At 41.3% G+C, this 19,261-nt stretch overlaps 1 protein-coding gene across 4 annotated transcripts in view; it reads right to left on the bottom strand.

The window, feature by feature from the left end:
* The window catches only part of AK8 (adenylate kinase 8), a 70,666-nt gene that overhangs the window by 15,541 nt on the left and 35,864 nt on the right, over nt 1–19,261 (bottom strand). For all 4 annotated transcript variants that reach the window (XM_065035747.1, XM_065035746.1, XM_065035748.1 and 1 more), the window contains one exon: nt 9,202–9,340. In XM_065035747.1, the coding sequence (XP_064891819.1) occupies nt 9,202–9,340 (139 nt within the window). The remainder of the gene's footprint in view (nt 1–9,201; nt 9,341–19,261) is intronic.

The raw sequence follows: 19,261 nt of genomic DNA, 5'->3' as shown, positions 1-19,261 counted from the left end.
CACAAAGCCATTTCCTACAGAAATATTTATGTTCCCAAATATTTATTGGCCTCTCTATCATGATCAAGCTTTTATGAGCACTCTATAGAGAACCCTGAATTAAATACATAATTCCTGATCTCTCAGACCTTGGCTCGATGCTGTGTTTGTCTATTTTACACAGCAAGGCACTGTGGCAAACTACAGAACACCTTATAGAAAAACTAATTTCTGTAGGAAAGATATTTCTATCCAGCACTGACTGTGGGTTCGTGATTACAGAAAGCTAATGATCTCATCTCTTTAGTACCCACCAAATGCCAGTTGGAGAATGAAGGGAGACTTTGTGATCCTAAGTTCTCCAACAGCAAAATAACAGCGATTGTATTTTATCTGTAGGTCTCTATTCCTCACAAATCTATTGCAATCGAAACAGCCATCAAAGTCGTTCTCTGAAAGGTTAAAATTCGTAGTGTTCTCTTTTTCCCTGGGACGAGTCTGGTCAAAGGTTGTTCCAGGATGAACCGGGTATCGCAGTCACCAGGTGAGGTCTGGAGTTCACATGATTTAATAATGGGCTCTTCAATGCAGCTGAAAAAATCTAAGAAGATCTGTGGACTGGAAGCTGTATTTGACATTCAGATACATTCGGAACCAAAGCAGGCGTTTCTAAGGATGAGTAACTGCCTAGCAAGTTCCTCAGCCTTGGACTGATTCCACAGGCAACTTTAAAATACCTTTTTTCATTTAAAAGATAGTGTAGTTCAAACAAGACTCTGTCTGAATCAGTTGTGAATTGCGATGTGTTTGGAATTATCCAGACAGAACCTGAATTGTTTTAAATAAAAAGGATTTCTGTTCCTTAAAGGGTCTAACAGCTTTGCATAACTGTTTGTACCTAGAAATAAATTGAAGGTAGGGGCACGCACCGTCGCTCGCAGTTTGTACGTACCAGGAATGTGTGAAAAGCTGAGTGTTTATAGTTATTTTCTCCCTAATACAACACAGAATCCTGCCTAACAACGTAATGAAAGAAAACCCTTTGTACAACATCTAATCCTCCAGTTCTTCCAAGGGCAAAATTCCCAGATTATCTAACAATTAAAGATTTTCAAAATACACTGTTCATACAGCCACACGAATCCGCTGGCACAGCCCTGCTTCATGCACCATGTAAGAATTGAGATTATTTATAAATATTGGACCTTTGCAGCACATTTTTGCAAGAGCAGAGAGGTACCCAGAGCAGGATTTTGTGTGGGCTTCCAGTACAGAGCTTACCTTGCCATTACCATCAATCACCCCGAATATCAGCAGTGATATGGCATCTTTCATTAAGAAAAATACTGCAGCTTCTTTCAGAAGGACTGCCACTTGCCATTTCTTTTAGGTAATCAGATAGCCGTTAATTAATAAACCTGTCAGGTGAATCGTCCTGCTCCGGTCATCATTATCCATTCAGTAACAGAATCCTGCTAGCATCACTGCTATCCACCCCATAGCTTCCAGCTCAATTAACTTAATGCTATGCAAATGAGAGGCTCTCCTCATCATTAGCTTATAGCCCACAAATGTTAATAACATAATTGGGCCTTCAACAGGGTAATTAGACACGATTTCTTCCATTAGTCTTACAAGGCTAATTATTGTTGATAGGAGAGAGGGGATGAGTCCCAGTGCTGCATGCAAAGAGGGGCATCTGGTTAAAGCAAATATAGACAAACCATCAACAAGGTAAAACAACAGTTGAGATCTATAGCGGGGTCAGGTAGGGGTTGGGGAAGGAAGACAGCGTGATGAGAAACTTGGGTGCCGCCGGAGAAATTCTCTATGAGGCGGGAGCTAAAACCAAATATTTAGCCTGATATGGAGCTCTCCTGTGCTTAGCAGTAAAATAACGTGATGCTTAATTAATCAGAGGAAGCTACTCTCAAGTTTTTGCAGACAGGACAATTTGGAAGCTGTGCTGATTGAGCTTCCTATGTGTGTAATGCAAATTTATAGCCATAGAAGACACCTGAAGAATTTAATCCGTTCCTACATCGCCTTGACATTATGTCCAAGCTTCTCTCCTGCCATCGCTGGTTTTGCTGTGTTTTATTTCATGATTTTACAGCTACTTACTGTAAATATCACAGAATTAGAGTACAAGGAATTCTTTAATAATCACTGGGCCCATCGAATGAGATCCAGTGCATGCACCAGACATCAGAGATCATTTCTTCATGTCTCTGCAGCAAAAGCTATGACAGCATTCAGTTCCTCTCTCTGAAACTGCCCTGCACTCGCAAAATTTACTCACTAGAAAATTCTGAGCAAATATCTTGTTCCAAGGCAAACAGCAGTAAATCCACTGATGTTTTAATGAAGATTACACTTTCTAATCCTCATGGTAATGACAAACTAGTCTCCACTCAATATGCAATATTACTTGACAGTTTTAATCACCCAAGCCATATTATATTTGCTACAGACTGATGCACTTGTCTTCCCAGATCTTCAGCTTGGAGAATCTAAGCAAAAGCAGCGTAATTCCTGTTCTGCCTGGGGTTTGCAGTATTGGCTGATCTTGCCATCCAGGCTGGCTCTGAGCACTGGCTTACTCTGGGATTAGTCTCCGAACCAGAGAGACTAAATCAGAGCACAGCTGGCACAATCTTGTCCGTAGTTTTTACTCCGGAATCGCTGAATTCCAGTAATCATGGAGCTCAAAGGTAATGCACATTTGCAATGTAGTTCCTCTAAAAGTACTGCCCCTGTGCTCTCAATATCAGACAGCAAATGCAGTAACAGGCTTTCATAAACTCAGTTTTAACCTGCACAGATGTACAGGCCCTTAAAAATATTGACATAAATAGAAGCTTTATTTCATTCTCTTCCTGGAGACTTCGGAAGCTTGCTGAGATCAGAGATCTCCTTAATTGCTGTATCCAGGATTCCACCAAACAAACTCCAGCCATCAAAAAGAGCTTGTATGAGGTAACTTCTAAAAATAATACCTGCCTCCCACAAGTGAAGCCAAATATACCTCCTGTTCTTGTTGGAGCAGAATAAGAAACATGAAGTGATGCTTGTGACAGCAAATGCAGCATCCTACAGAAAGCCCAGAGAAGGATTTTAAACCTGCATTTGATGTTTTGCTGTTGTTGGCTCGAGATGCACATTAATGCCTTTCCCCAGGATAGAAAGACTCTCACGGTGCCAATATATGTCAGGCAGAATGTGCAGCAGAAGTGACATAATCTTTTTTTACTGTAATCATCCAATTTTCTAACTATTGGATTATTTAATAGCAATAGCTTCTATTTGGATTAGTGTTACATTACGAGGGAAGAGAGAGCACAATCTACTAAAGACAAGAGGGATAATGGAGAATATGGTTTCTCCACTGATGGCCAAACCTCAGATACGAGCTGCTCCCATCACATTTGTGTAGGGCAAAAGGCTCTGTGTGTGTGTGCGGCTTTTCACACCACACGTGGAGAATTAGGTGTCACTACATGTGACCATACGAACGCTCCATAGACGGGAGCTTCCCTGATATGTTTTTCCCATTATGGAGAGCTCAGCAACACCTCTTCCAATAGAGAAGGATCAGGAAACAGAGGTAAATGACTTAATTAAAATCCTGTCAATGAACAGACTCAAAACAGTTGACTCAGGAGATGTCACTTGCAGCACAGCACTGACCTCAAGAAGATCCTGCCCCTATAAATCCCATGGTCTTGCCCCTTAGTTTTTGCCAAACTGGTCAGTCTGACTTTGAACACGTGCGGGAGGAGGAAGAGACGAGCGGCCGCGGGAGCACCCATGTGCAAAGTGATAATAAAAAGAAAACCAATTAGCATTAGTGAAGACAAGAGTCAATAAACCAGCAACCACATAATGGCTCTGGTAAGAGCGAGAAGAGACAAAAAATGAGAACGACTGAAACAGCGAATTGGTCTGCTTATTATTTTTACTGCTTTCTTTATAAATTAGGCCAAATTTTACATAGGTCGCTTGGACTTTTCCTACTGTTTCTCTCTCTCCCTGGTGCAGGCAAATGTTATTCTGCTGATTTAGTACCGTGATTACCACATCATTTTTCTGTTTTGTTTTGTTTTTCCCCCTGAAAATGAGGAGAAAATAAGATATAATTATATAATGTCTTCTTTGTTACTCATCAGGTTTTTGTATGCCATCAATTAAAAACACATCTATTATAAATGCACAATATCCATCATTTAAATAGGCCAAAGTTTTAAAAATGCCCTGTAAGATTTTTCCATGTCAGAATAATTCAATCACTATTATGTTTCCTTGATGCAACTATTTGGGGACTTAGCTTGTTCCTTGATAGGATTTTAATTAAGTCATTTACATTTAATTTCCAAATATGTAGCTATTACAGAAGGCAGCAAGGAAATGAACAGACAAAAAGAAACCAGAAGATAGAAATATTTTTGTTAAAGATTGTCTGATATCAAAATGAACGTGAGGAATACATATTCAGTGATAAGTATTCCAGTCCATGTCTGGTAAACTCTCAGATAATGGCAAGCATGGTAGGGTCACTGGGGTTCTATTAGCTCAATTAATGAGGAGTAAGATAAGGCTAACACCTCGCTCTTCAAACGGCTAAAAAATAGAGCTGATAGTAATGGAGTTATTAACCTTCGCCAGCCATTGAATTTTGCTGCTGATTCAAACTCCATTTCCTAGTTCAGGCCTCCATTAATAGGCTGTTTATGATCTCTAATCCACGTTGGGATCAGCTGCAGAAATATGAAAGCCCCATGTAAAGACCAAAGAGTTAAAAAATATATATTTTTTCCATCCGGATTTTTCCCTTTTCAATATATTCTGCGATTCTACCTTAGAAATTAGGAACTTCATTATCCTAAACTGTTTGAATACAAGTTCTTAGCAGTGTGATGAAAAAGAAGCTTTAAATATATTATGTAAAAGGATGACATAATTGGGGATACAGACACATCATTTTGAAGACTAAAGGAAACACTGCTGGAAAACTTGCACTGGAGAAGCTAGCGCTGTTTATTTTCTCTATCGGGAAAGAAAAACCTTCAATATTGGAAAAATGGGTATTTGAAATCTATTATATATGTACTGTTAGGTCAGTCCTCAAGTTCAACCCTCCCCTGCCTGCCCAGCTTTGTCTGCCTACTTGTATTTTTCGTAGGTGCTACTGTAATGTAAGTAATACTGAAATGTAAAACAATTGACCCTAGACTCAGATCTGACAAAAAAACAAACCAAAAAACCAAACCAAACCAAAACCAACAACCCCACAACAAAGGAAATGATGGAACATCCAGTACACAGTGCTACCCTCCAAACTGAATGCAGTTCTGGTTGTCTCACCTTCGAAAAGAAACAGCTGGAATAACTCAAGAAGGTAGAGAACAGGGAGACAGGATGATCAGAAGAGGGAAATGACTTTTGGGGAAGGAGAAGAGAACCAGACCAAGAAAGAGATGAGTGAACAGGCATAGAAAAGAGGCTTATAAAGCCAGGAGTGTTAGTAGAGCATGAGCAGGGAACGCTCACAACCGTGTTTCAATAGGAGAAAGGAACATGGAAAAACCACCATGAAGGATTTTCCTCTGACACCTAGGGAAGAGCAAGAGTCTTTTCCATGCGATTTGGTGGAGGCCCAAAGTACGGTGTGTTGGAAAAGAGACTATAAAGTCGAGGAAAATGGGCAATTAGACGGTTGTCCAGATGGGATTGGACTGGATGAGCCTTCGAGGTCCCTTCCAACCCCTGATATTCTGTGATTCTGTAAGATTTTGCTAGATATTAGTTTTCTGTATATCAGAACTACCCATGACCGTACTATATATCTCCTATTGTTCCTTAAGCATTAACAATTAAAAAAAAAAAAAAAAAGCTAAAATACTTACTTACTCTCATTTAGATGAGGAACTGAATTCAGTCCTTTGCGTTAGTAGTTCGGAGCTTCAGATGCCAACCTGTATTTGGATTCCCACTTACCGTGGGCGCTCAGTGGTTAACGGTGTTCTTGTACCAGAGAGCTGAGAGACCACTAATGGATTCAGCTTCTTATTTGCCCTAAAGGCTGCCACAGTTCAATACGATTAGGATCCTGTCCACTTAAGCAGTAACTGCTTCATAGGGAGGAACATAGAAAGCAATACATGTCTTCTCCGAGCACAGAAAGAGCAGTTCTTTGGTAGACAGGTTTTGTCTGATGCAGGCGGGTTTTCCTGTACCAGTCGGCAAGCTCTTGCTCTACTGCAAATTCTCATTTAAAGAAAACCCTATACTTTACTTTTTCAGCGGAAAATGAATTATTTTCCTTTCTGTTCCCGGGCAGTTCTTTGGATGCAGTGGCTGATGCTGTATGAGGTTTTTTTTATTATTACATTTTAACAAACTTTATAGCCCATTTTGTTTGTTTTCAAATAACTTTATTTTCCTTCTTTTCTACCATCAATTACTAGGTTTGTTTTTCTTTCCATAAGATGGAGGAGTCAGGAGACTGATCCTGCTCAATGCTGTATAATTTAGTATTATGTGTACTAGCTTTATGAGGTGGGAGTCAGATAAAACATAGTATTTGAACACTAACCATTTATTAGCTCTAAGGAACAGATTTGTGACTTGACAAGCAGACAATAACTCTGTGTTCTGATCAGCCAAAGAGGTCTACTTTGAGTTCAAAACACAGAGTAACATACTCTTTCACAAATAATTTTGTTTACTGATGTGACTAGATTTTAATAATAAACTTGATATATATGTAAATTTATTTTAATCTAATTTCATCAACGGAGCCCTCCTAAAAATGAGACTTTGTAGATTGTTCTGTGTCTGATTTATAGATTTCTGCATCCTATTCCCAGATTGATTTCAAGGCTATAATTCTATCAGGTTTTTCTCCTGATGTCAGAAACACCACCTCTGCAGATAGTATTTTATAACTAGCATCACAACTGAAACTGAATTACTGCCCTGCTATCCTATGCTGCAATATGTCCTTTTGTTTATAATCACCCTCTCTCCCTTATATACCTGCTACTTCAGTTTCATAGAAAATACCAGCTCCAAAATCAATCAGGTAGCATGATGCCTATTTTTTGTCCCTTACTTCAACCCCGGTATAAAATAGTAGGGGCCAAATTCTTAACTCAGATGTGAATGTGCAGAGCTCTCTAAAGAAAATGGAAGCTGAGCAAATGGATCAGTGCCGAACTACCACACATACAGTTTTATAATGAGTCAAGTGTGTGCATCTTGCAGGAATCCATTTCATGAAAAAAGGGGGAAAGAATCTGGAAAGTGATGCTAGATTCAGTTAAAGAACATTTCCCATGGATTATTTTTCACGTGCATTTAGAAGGTAGGTCCTGAGTCCCAAAATACGTGTCTGAGTACCTGAGACCGGTGGGAATACTCAAGCGTGCATTTTGTCTTTTAATAAATAAAGCTGCTGCTGTTTTCACATACCTTCATTTTCAAACCTTGATGACATGAGTGCTAACTCCCTGCCTGTTCACCCTCCTCTTCTCTCTCTCCAGCTCAATCTCACCCTTTTACATCGTTCCACCAGACCCTACATGGAAGGGGATTCTGGGCAGCCACACAGAAGACACAGGGAGAGTAACTTTGCCAAGTTAGACACTTACATGGGTAATATAAATTTTCCACTACTATTCAGATAAGAATGAAGCTTCCTGAAAGCGTAAAGACTACAAATTTCCAATGAATGCCTTTGGAATGGCCACTGTGTCAGCCAGTGCTATGGGCTGAACCAGGAACCCCTGGGGGGCAGGGTTATGGAGCAGACCATCCTGAATGCAATCACACACCATCTTCAGGATGGACAAGGGATCAGACCCAGCCAGCATGGGTTTAGGAGTGGCAGGTCCTGTCTGGGCACAGAGTGGCTGGAGAGCAGTCGGGCAGAAAGGGACCTGGGGGTACTAATTGACAAAAAGCTCAACATGAGCCAACAGTGTGCCCAGGTGGCCAAGAAGGCCAACGGTATCCTGACCTGTATCAAACATAGCGTGGCCAGCAGGACAAGGGCAGTGATCCTTCCCCTGTACTCTGCATTGGGGAGGCCACACCTGGAGTATTGTGTTCAGTTCTGGGCCCCTCAGCTCAGGAAAGAGATTGAAGTGCTGGAGCGGGCCCAGAGAAGAGCAACAAGACTGGGGAAGGGACTTGAACACAAGCCCTATGGGGAGAGGCTGAGGGAGCTGGGCTTGTTTAGTCTGGAGAAGAGGAGGCTTAGAGGTGAGCTCAGCACTCTCTAGAACTACCTGAAGGGCAGTTCTAGCCAGGTGGGGATTGGGCTCTTCTCCCAGGCAGTCAGCAATAGGACAAGGGGCCATGGGCTTCAACTCTGCCAGGGGAAATTTAGGCTGGATATTAGAAAGCAATTCTTTACAGAGAGAGTGGTCAGGATTGGAATGGCTGCCCAGGGAGGTGCTGGACTCACCGGCCCTGGACATTTTTAAACTGAGATTGGACATGGCACTTAGTGCCATGATCTAGTCAATGGACTGGAGTTGGACCAAGGGTTGGACTTGATGATCTCTGAGGTCTTTTCCAACCCAGTTGATTCTGTGATTCTGTGAATGGAAAAGCCTCAGAGCCTTGATGAGGACACCAGCGTTTCAAATCCTCCCCACCTTTGGATCAGCTGTAAAGAGTAAACCTGTTTTATTTGCCTGGCAGTCATAACAGTTCTCTGTTGATGCTCATTTCTCTTATATTACATTTCTGAACACTTCATTATAGCTCAAATAAAATATAATTCTCGTGTTGTTTTTAATTATTTCACAAAACCCAAAAGTCTCATAATGAGCTCCTCAGAATACTAATATACCTCCATGATATTATGCCAATGCTAAAGAAAGAAGATACAGATCCCCTCTCCTGCTGCAAATAAAATACACCTTCTGATATAATCCAACCTTTAATCCATTTCTTATGGTTTGCCTTTAAAGGCAACTCAAACAAATAACCAGAACAACCACCCTGTTCTCTCTCCCACAGTCTGGCCATCTGGAGGATTTGTAAGGCCAGTGCTCTATTTCCTACTCTCCAGGAGCAAGACCCCTTTTCTAGCTAAGGAAGAGACAAATAAAGAAGATACAAGAGCCTATACAATGTCAATAAGTACCTGTATCTTTCCATAAACAAATTTTGCATATTTGTGATGCCATGATTGCTAAATGTATATCTCACCTGTTTGGACTGTGTGATTTTTGCAGCTCTTCTCCCTGCTCTATGTCTCTTGGGAAGCCGTGCAGCACCCAACCGTTGGCCACGCAGTCCGGTGCGTTCAGCCGGTCTGCCAGGACCTTCAGAACCAGCTTGTCTGGGACTGCCAAGGATTAAAAACATGACATTTATTTCATATGCTGAGTCTGCAATTAAGGAGGATACACTCCACTTTCTTAGGTTACACTGCTACAAGAACTTAGACACAAAGAGTTATTCCTGCTTATGATTGATAGGTGTTGGAGAAAGGAGTTACTGTTGACTTTTGCACACCTAATGTGCCATCGTGGAACCCCCAAACTCAGAAGCAACTGTAGGACTAAAGCAAAGTAGTTGGTAAAGATTGATGCCCACATAATTTTGCAATATACTTTTTCTCAGCCATGCTGGGCTGATGTCACAGTGAAGTGTGTGACACAATCTTATCAAAATACAGAAATAATGACTTGAGCTGTGTAAAACAAATCCTAAAAGAGTAAAAAAATGTCTGTAGCATTCTGTATTTAACTTAGCGGATGATAATGGTTCTGCCAGAGCGGGCTAGATGTAATGTTTCTCCAATTTGCCCAAAGGCTTGAAGCTTTTTATAACTGAAAATACATTTCCAAAATATATTTCAACTCCTGTAACGACTGCATTGATGACTCCCTAATTTTAGAGATAAAAGTGGTCTTTCCTCTATTATTATTCTTCTTTAGGGTAAGGGAGCAAGATGAAGACTGGGATAAGAATTGGTATTCAGCCTTTAAAATTGTATTTAAGGCGACACAGTGGTAATGAGCATCCTGCGTATTTTCACCATAACTTTTATAAAGTAGAATGTTTCAATCAAGATACTTAAACTTATGTATCTTGTATTTTTTTTTCTAACAAAATAAAAAATTATTGGGTCCAATAAGAGTAATTATAAATTTTACAAGGGTTCTTGTAATGTGTTTAGTGTCAAATAACCACAAGGAAAGATCAGCAAAATCACCTCAAGCTACTTCCCAAGGAAGCAGCCAAAGCAATGTTCAAGCAGCCATGAGAGCCCCTTCTCCTCACTTGCTCAGTCTGCCTGATGCGCTGTTGCCTCTACTGGAAACAAGCAATAAGAAAATGCTACATAAATCCACATCATGGAACGTTGATGTTTTGATACTCGCCCTGCCATCCCATCTGCATACAGAAACACAACAAGTGCTTGGAGGAGAGCGTACGTGTCAGATTTCTAACAATGCGATTCTCTTTAGGACCGGCTGACAGGAATGCGCCTGGATTTTAGTAGAGTATATTATTAGCAGTGCACATTTATACGCTGGGTACGAGCAGGTTTTAAACTGCAATAATAAAATCCATTTGCTTCCTGAAATTTAATGTTTTCTAAAGATTTACACCTCCATCATGAAATTCATTACTTCTCCTTTAAATAATCAAATTACCGGGTTTATGGAATTGCACTCAGGATTCAATGTACCAGCAAAAAGGGAGGAAAACCACAGGGAATTAATTAGAAAACAGATTAGTGTATTAATTGAGGATACTCACTTCACATTATAAAAAAACCAAACAAAACAAAATAAAAAACAAACGAGTTAAGGAGAGTAATATCCTCCATCTGCTAAAAGGAAAAGGAGTGGAATAAAACCAGACACTTGGTAGAGAGCAAAATGACAACACAAAACTAGGCATCCTGTTAAAAATGGGATTCATAAAATTAACCATACGATATTGCAGCAGCAGGTAGAAATGTGATTAGACAGATGATACTTCTCTATCTGAGCCTGAGCTGCAGGCACGGAGGGGATCACGGGGGGATTTCAGTGCTGTCTGCAGGGCAGTTCCTCCTCCCAACCTCTGGGTTACAAGAACAAATACAAACCCAAGACAACCTGGTAGAAAAAAGAAAAGAAAATAAAATCCCACCTTCTCTTTCCCTCAAACATATTCCAGACAAAGACCAGTGGAAATTTCCTGGTAGTCCTGAATTTCTGGCTGCAGCGCTAAACTTTTTGTCTTGATGGATGTTATTTTATTGCGATTCCTACTGGAATCATTAACGTGGATTTACAAAGATGCCAAATTACATTTTTTAAAAATGTTTCCAGAATGCTTAGAACAATTTTGTAAGTGATTTGAATGAGACCCACGAACCCAAGAGTAAAACTGCACTAGGGCAGGATTCTGGCAGAGCTGACAACCCTGGGAGACAACCAGGGAACCAGGACAGAGGCTGAAAGCCCCAGCAATGGCACAGAGAAATGAGTGGGTGTCCTGTGCTGCTGAGCTTCCAGCACATCGTAGGAGATTCTCCAGTTCCAGGGGACGATTCGCTTCTATCCTGCACATGGGAACGGGAAACACTACAGCCTACAAGTAAATTAAAACGTAATTATGATGGGCACCGGGCAGCATCTCCTCGATCTGACCACTTCCCATAGACCTTCTGATGATTGAAATACTCCACTTCGGTCGTGATTTTTGAACAAAACTGAAGCAATCACAAGAGGAAAAAAAAATCTAACAAAATGTAGTGATAATTAATTATTTAATGGCATGCTGGGTTTGGGGGATTTCGAGTAACTGAGGGCTGTGTGGTAACTCTGACACCTTGCTAAATTCAGTGATGACTGACTAGAAGATATCAGTGACACACTCCAGATTGTGTGTACGTTCATGTACATATATACATCACTGAATAATATAGATGCTTACATATTTTCTGTGCCTCCCTCTAAAGCTTGATGGTGAGAAATAAAACATAAACAAGTCAGACAGCAAGCTCTGCTCTCCTCTTGATTAGCAAACATACCTATCACTTCAACACAATGGGGGAACAGAGCTCGTTGGCTGTTCAATGGCATTACAAAGTACATCAGCTGCCCTTGAACAGGAACAGTCACACTTAAAACAGCTGCATTAAAACTGTAAAACATCTTCCGCAGACCAGAGGGGGAAGAGAAAGGAAAAAAAGAAAGAAAGAAATCAGTATTTCTCTTATTTTGCTGGAGTACAGACAGAGTAGGTAATGAAGAACTCGGCAGTATGGTATTTCTTTTCACTCATGTGGAACTGTCTCTTGAATGTAAGGCAAATTAATAACCTGTAATTGGAGGGGCACACAGTCTCTAAGTAATGCCAGAGGTCTCCTGGCCTTAAGCGCATGACCCAGTGGGCTCTACAGCAAAGCAAAAGTTAGAGCTTTTCTGATGAGACGGTCAATCTACATGTTTTAAGCAGATTATGAAGCACAAGGGCTTTGAATAATCAATTCTTTTTCAACATAAGCTTGTGTGAGTTTCCAACTCTGAAAGTTGAGGGAATGAGACTCTAGAGAGATTTTACTTTATCATTAGAGAAGTCCAAAGATAAGTTTCTTGTAAAAATTACAGTGTGCTACAAAGAGCTATCCAGATTAGGTAACGTGGGAGCACATCTCTATTAAGGCGAGAAATCAAGGTACAGGAGTGAAAATCACCCCTCAGAAGGGATGGCTGCAGAAACACAGAGCCAGGGATACCCTGTGCCGAGAGCACCGTGAATAGCTGTGGACCAAGGTCACGGTGAACCTCAGAAATGGTTGGTGTACACGGCAGAATGAGGCCACAACCAGCTCCGTATAGAAATGTGATTCATTCATGCACACGCTCTTGGCTAACATCAATACCACACACCATATCTCCTTTATCTCCCAGCCTGTCCCGACCATGTTAATGGTCTAGACTACACAGCTGAATTAGTAGCTGTGGACCTAAGAAGTGATCTAATCAATTCAAGGGGATGATCAGGCAGGGAACGGAGGCTTAAAGCGCTGCTGTTCATGCTGGAACTGCTGCGTGGACACCTAGAGATTTTCTATCACCGGGGCTGTCAATCAGCACCTTCCAGCAGACCGTTTAAAAAAATACATTTACTTCCCAGAGCTTCAAAGGTTTTCGCAAGTATAAGGTACTTCTCATGGAAAGTGATTCCTCATGGAACTCCGAGGAGTGTGGCCTATTAGCTCCTACTCAACCCATAGATCTGCAGGACTAATAGAAAAGCGTATCAGGCGATCAGTTGACAAAATCATACCATCTGCTCCAGACAAAAGTAACCCGACATTAAAGGCACAGTCTGAAAGGCAAAAACACTACCCAAGAGATTACAGGGGGCTATTCTCCAATAGTTTCAATGCTGTCAGTGCTCCAAGCGACACAATTATCATATTTAAATTGATTCCTCCTCCATTATTTCCCTTTAAAACAGACTTTTGAAGGGTATTGACTCACTTTTCCAAACCTAAAACCCCTTGATTCTCAGTAGAGCACAAATGCATTTGCAGGTACAAATTCTGTCAGCTTTGTGATGTAAAAAGTTCAAGGTCCTTTTGACAATATTGTCCATTTACCCTTTATCCCTCTCTTGGACATATATATATATATATATTTAGCTAGGTCTGAACACTTTCACAGCTAATTCAGATGCCTGAGGCTTGATTCCAGTACTTGACAGTTAACATCTTGCCCAGAGTACAAGCTACCGCCAAAGGCTACTTTCCTGGATTGTCCTGTCAATCCTAAATTTAGCAAAGCATGAGATTTGCTTATGTTCTTGCTCTATAAACTCTGGGTTATTCACAATGGGTCATTTCATTTGGGTCTTTCAAATACTCTATTTTCTTGCCCATACTCAGGTTTTCAGAAATTGTATCCATTTATTTGTAGCGTGTTTGAGAACACTTTAACACCGATTTAGCGTCACGTGGGTAGATTGAGATTTTTATTCAATCCCGCCAACACGCCGGATTTGGGAAAAGCGGCTGGTTTCCCATTTCACTGTAAATAATAAAGAATAATCCCGGTCTGTCCTCAGCGCAATGCGGGAGGAAAAGGCCCGTTGCTGCCCCGATGCAGCGAAAAGGGGAGCGGTTGAGCGGTTCAACCCCCCCAGGGTCAGTGGTGACCGGGGAGGTGATGGGGGGTTTAGGGGGTGGTGACATCGGCGGGACCGACCCCGGTTCGCTGTTCTCCAGCGCCACCTGGCGGGCGCGGCGGGCAGCGCGGGGCGGCAGCCGGTACCGCCCGGCGGCGGCGGGCACTGGAACCGCCGAAATGTCGGGAATTCACGGAAAGGGACAGCGCTCCGGAGCATCCTTAGGCCGGCTTAACTCCGGCCACCACTCGGCTTAACTCCGGACACTGCCCGGTTTAACTCCGGCCACCGCGGCAAACGCCAAAGCGTCGCTGGTTGTCTCATTTGCGATGCCGCTTGTGAAGCCGGCAAACGGAATAAATGACAACCTCGACATTTGCAAAGTGCCAGAATACTCAGTAATTTCATCAGCTGGAAAACACAGCCGCCGCTCGCTCATTTTACACACGCAGCACTGCTGAGAATGGCGTCCTGTAAGAACTGGAATAATTATTTTAACATGAATTAGATGATAAAATATTTCATTCCATATTTTAAGTATTTTTATTCCTTCAAATATATTAGAACCTCTTTTTTTTTTTTTTTTTTTTTTACGTTTTTAGTCATTTAAAATAGGCATTAGCTGTATTAAAGAGGAAGTGATGACATTTTTAAAGCAAGTACGATCCCAAACCATCGATCAAGTGATAAATTAAGACCTCCAGAAATGCACGATAAAGGAGTGCATCATTCTTACAGCTATCAAGCCAGAGATTCAGGAATCTACATCTGATCACATATAGTAACTAGATAAGGTTCCAGCCCCTTACTCTGCTTTACCTGCTAGTGGCACCTTCACATTTAGCACTGAGATTCAGACCAAATTGTGTATCCAGCATACAAACACAAAAAGCTTGTTTTTCCCCATAAAAATAGGTTCTGTGATGTTGTCATTGTCTGTGTGTGTTTGGCTACTGGCCCGGGCTATCAGTGAGCCACAGGGTGATCCCATGGCTGATACCAAGGTCGGCATCCGCACACCTGGGTTCCCATCTGCGCTCACTCACCCATCGCCATGTGGCTTGAGTTGAATTAGGTTTTCTGCCTCAGTTTACCTACCTGCAGGAAAAAAAGCAGCTCGGAATTACCTCACAGGGATGCTGCTAACCTGAAAGTTTCTAAAACTAGCAACAAAATCTGTATTTGCGCTATTTCCTTTTTCTCCTTCAGCTTCTGCAGACAGAATACAGCCAGAAACGAGCCAGCAAGCTCAGTTCTACCCCAGCTAACACATCATTTCCATTATCAACCAAGTTCCCTATTTCATCTTTATTTCTAAACTAGTTCAGCTCTAGTGAGGAATACACGGCTTGTGACAGGACAGAATTTGGCCTGCAAAAAGCTTTTTCACAGGGATAATATTTTAAAAAATAATAATAAAAAAGAGTAAATGAGCTCTTAGATGTTCTGGTTGTCATTAAACCAGCCTGGTTCATAGAGGAGCTTGATGTTGCATGTATGGCACCCAGTGAAACAGCGCCAGAGCCTGATGTTCAGCCCCAAAGCCCAGAAAAGGGGATGCTGCCAATCTGCAATGTGCCTTCCCTTCCACTTGTATTATAAAAACTCGTGTGACTTCCCCATCTCAAGCTCCAAACAGGAAAACAAACGGAATTCAAGCCAGCGGCTCTTTGCTGAGGATCTGGCGCTGCAAGAAGAGAAGCAGGAAAGGAAACACCACGTTTCTCAGTTTTTAAGAATGACTGTCTGCAATAGAGATAACAATAAATATAAAAGATTAATTCTCAGCATTTCTATTGTGCTTTGCTGTTTAAAAGCCTCTGTCAAGCACGAGGAGCTGTATGGTCAAGGAGCCACAACTTCACTCAAATCCATGAGGGTTTGTGGCGCCACAGTGATGCCAACTGACCAAAAATGGGACCTATAGGCATCAAATGCATTTGTTAAAATGTTAACGCAACGTGTCTCACTCAACGCAAACCCACAGACTCCAGCAGCACTGTCCCTGGGAGTTACGATGCTTAATCTCAGTCTATCGATACTCCAATAAGAACAATAATGGTGCAGACTGCTGCAAAACCAGGAGACTGGCAAAACTCATACAGGCAGGACCACATCCACAAACTGACTGATCACAACTGCACCAGAAAACTACCGCACTAGGCTCTTCAATAAAAATCACTTTTATTTGTCATTCAGTGTTGGTTTTTTGGGTTATTTTTTTTGGCGGGGGGTCTTTTGGTTGTTTTGTCGTCGTTTTTTTAAATCTTAAGTGGGATGGCCTTTAAAAAGTCTGTGTAGAATGAGTGTCCCCAGTGGTACTTCAGCCCTGAATGTCTGCTGGCCAGATAGGACAATTTTGATTGTTCATTTCATGTTGTATAGAATAAATGACAATATATTGATAGATTCTCAATAGATTGTCAAATAAAGGGAAAGGGAGCCCTACTGTATCATGATCCAACACACAAAAGAAGTAAAATTCAGGAAAGAAGAGGACAACTTACTGCCTATATGCCTTCATGTAAAACTTTCTATTCTACAGCCTTGCATCTTTTATTAAAGTACGGATACCTCAAACAGGGAAAAAAATATATTACATTTTATTTTGTTCTCTTGACCACCAATTTACTCCTAGTAGGAAAAGAGGCTGCTACCTATTTTCCATAAAAAAACCTTTGTAGCAGTCCCAGAGGAAAAGTCAAAAGTTTGACTTGAAAAACGGAGCTACTTCAAAAGCATTGTCAAACAGAGGTGAAGGTTCCTCAAAAATGCATACATTAAACTATGGTATATTCATAAATATCTCCACAACTTTGCACGGTATATTTGTGATGGAGGCACATATATAGGTGAAGATATAGAATCATATTTCTAAAACTAACTTAAATAAAGTAGAAAATCAATTTGTTTATTAGCTACTGTTTGGGCTCTGTGTGTGCGTGTGTGAAAAATGAAAGAAAAATGGCGAGTTTTTTTCAATAATAAAAAGGGAGTTGCACTGCAGGGCCCCTAAAGCTTGTGAAAAATTAAACTCGACGGATTCAAACTGTCCTATTTCCACTTCAAAAGAGAAGAGGCACTGAGCTCTTCCCAACTTATCTTCAAACGCCCAGCACCCTAGAAAGTTTCTTTAAAAAAAATAAAGTCTCTAGTTCCCCCAAGCACTGTACCCGTTACTGTAGCTGCTGTCTCTCCCTCTTCTAATTATACCCATGTGAGTCTATTAATCAACTTGTAAATTATTTAGAGAGCCATGCGCTGTCTTCAGCTAGTACAAACACACTGCATGCAAAGACTTGCTGAAAACCAATGGAGCTCCCAAAGGGTCTCTGCAATGTTCAGACGGCTCGCTGCTCGCCAGCACAGCGCTCTTACAAACAAGAAATAACGCTCAGCTTTACCTCCTCAGATGGAAAGATTTACTCGGCCTTTCAACTCTGCAACTCTTTGCGAGTTTTTAACAAAGAGGACGGCGCTCCATTGTCAAACCTTTGCTTGGCACTTAGCGAGGAGAATATTAATTGGGTGTCAGAACCCTGAGTGCTTTCAGCGAGACTCTGATCGCAATCACCAGGGGACCCCGAGTTTCAGAGGCTGCAGCAAAAAGCACCCCTTTAAAAACATCCTGATTTAAAATAAGGGGGGGAAAAACAATCTACATTTGTACAGTAATAGTTTTCATTACAAAATAGGAGAAATTAGGGAATTCCAGATTTTACCCCCCACATGCAGACTGCCATGGGGGACAGCTTCAGGTATTACTACTTAAAAAATAGAAAAAGGAAGGGGAAAAAGCAACACGGGTTGTGTGTGTTCAAGTCTAACAGGCTGCAAACAGTGCAGTGTTATGTGCCTTCCATCAATCAGCTCTCCTCACCACCTGAATCTTCATTTTGGTGGATAAACAATTACCGAAACTAACAGCAGGTCTCCCAGATGAAAAGCAGAATCTTACTGGTTTGGGAGCAGAGTTTGTTTTTCTTGGCTCCATTTATTGCAGCCTTGCAAACAGATATATTAATTAGCAAAGACCATTCCGTTCTGTTTCACCATGAAAACACAGAAAATGGAACAGACAGAAGAGCATGCAAATCTCTTTTCAACTGACTGATGACCTTCCCTATTTTTGTGATGCCCCCAATGCCAAAATGTTTCTCCTTCTATTTTCAGGAATGCAAACACCAGGGACATTTTAAGGGGGGGAAAGGCAGAGATCCTTTCTGCAGTGGGGTTTGGGTTTGTCTTTTTCCTCACAGGGTACCAAATTCTGACAGACACCTTTAAAATGGTGAATGTAGGTAGAGCAGATGGAACTTTAAATTAATACATGCCCAGATTTTAAATGAGACAGGCCCAGGGTGGGGTCCAGCCCTCCTCAGAATTACAGCAACCTGGGGACACAAATTCCACATAAAGGTCTTAATCAAGCCAGAGGGGTCTAGGAATGGGAAATCTCCATATGTATCATTTGTTCGGAGCCTGAATTTCTAGAAAGGGAGGACCAGACTATGGAACAATCTCTTCAAAATAGTTCAGAAGGAATCAAACTATGCTCACCTCTACTCCAAATGGAAGTTGTCGTAGGCTGCCCAAGCAAATGGTGTGTGCTAAACTCAGTATTATTGACCAAAATTTAACCTAACTGGAGTTAGTGTCCAGATGACTGGTATCAGTCCAATGCTGGTAATTTTCTGCCCAGAGTATAGCCAGCAATAATTGCCTCGTATTTGCTGAAAACCACAATATCCTAAAGGAAAAGTCTGTGCATTTCAGACCGGTTGTCCAAGGAACGACTGGATGTTTATGACAGGCAGAAAGCAGTCGGGTTGCTGAACTCTTCACTGAAAACGCATTTTTGAATATCTAGTGTGCACCAACTGTAGACTAGAATGCCCTGGGAATTAAAAAATTAATGGGCTCAAAAATATCTATGCTACCTTCATTACGCAAAATAAATCACCATATACAAAATGGAGAAGTTTGATAAAGGAACAGAAAAGGCCTTTATGAAACAGCAAACACTAGAAAACACAGAAAATGGGAATGCACTGAGTTGCCTTCTGGGGTGAATAATAGGATTGTTTGGGGTGTTCTTGAAAAACATGTTGTATATATGAAGCAGCATTAC

Source organism: Columba livia, chromosome 19, assembly GCF_036013475.1.
Source record: "Columba livia isolate bColLiv1 breed racing homer chromosome 19, bColLiv1.pat.W.v2, whole genome shotgun sequence".
Classification (NCBI taxonomy): Eukaryota; Metazoa; Chordata; class Aves; order Columbiformes; family Columbidae; genus Columba; species Columba livia.
This window is presented reverse-complemented; position numbering and strand designations above follow the sequence as displayed.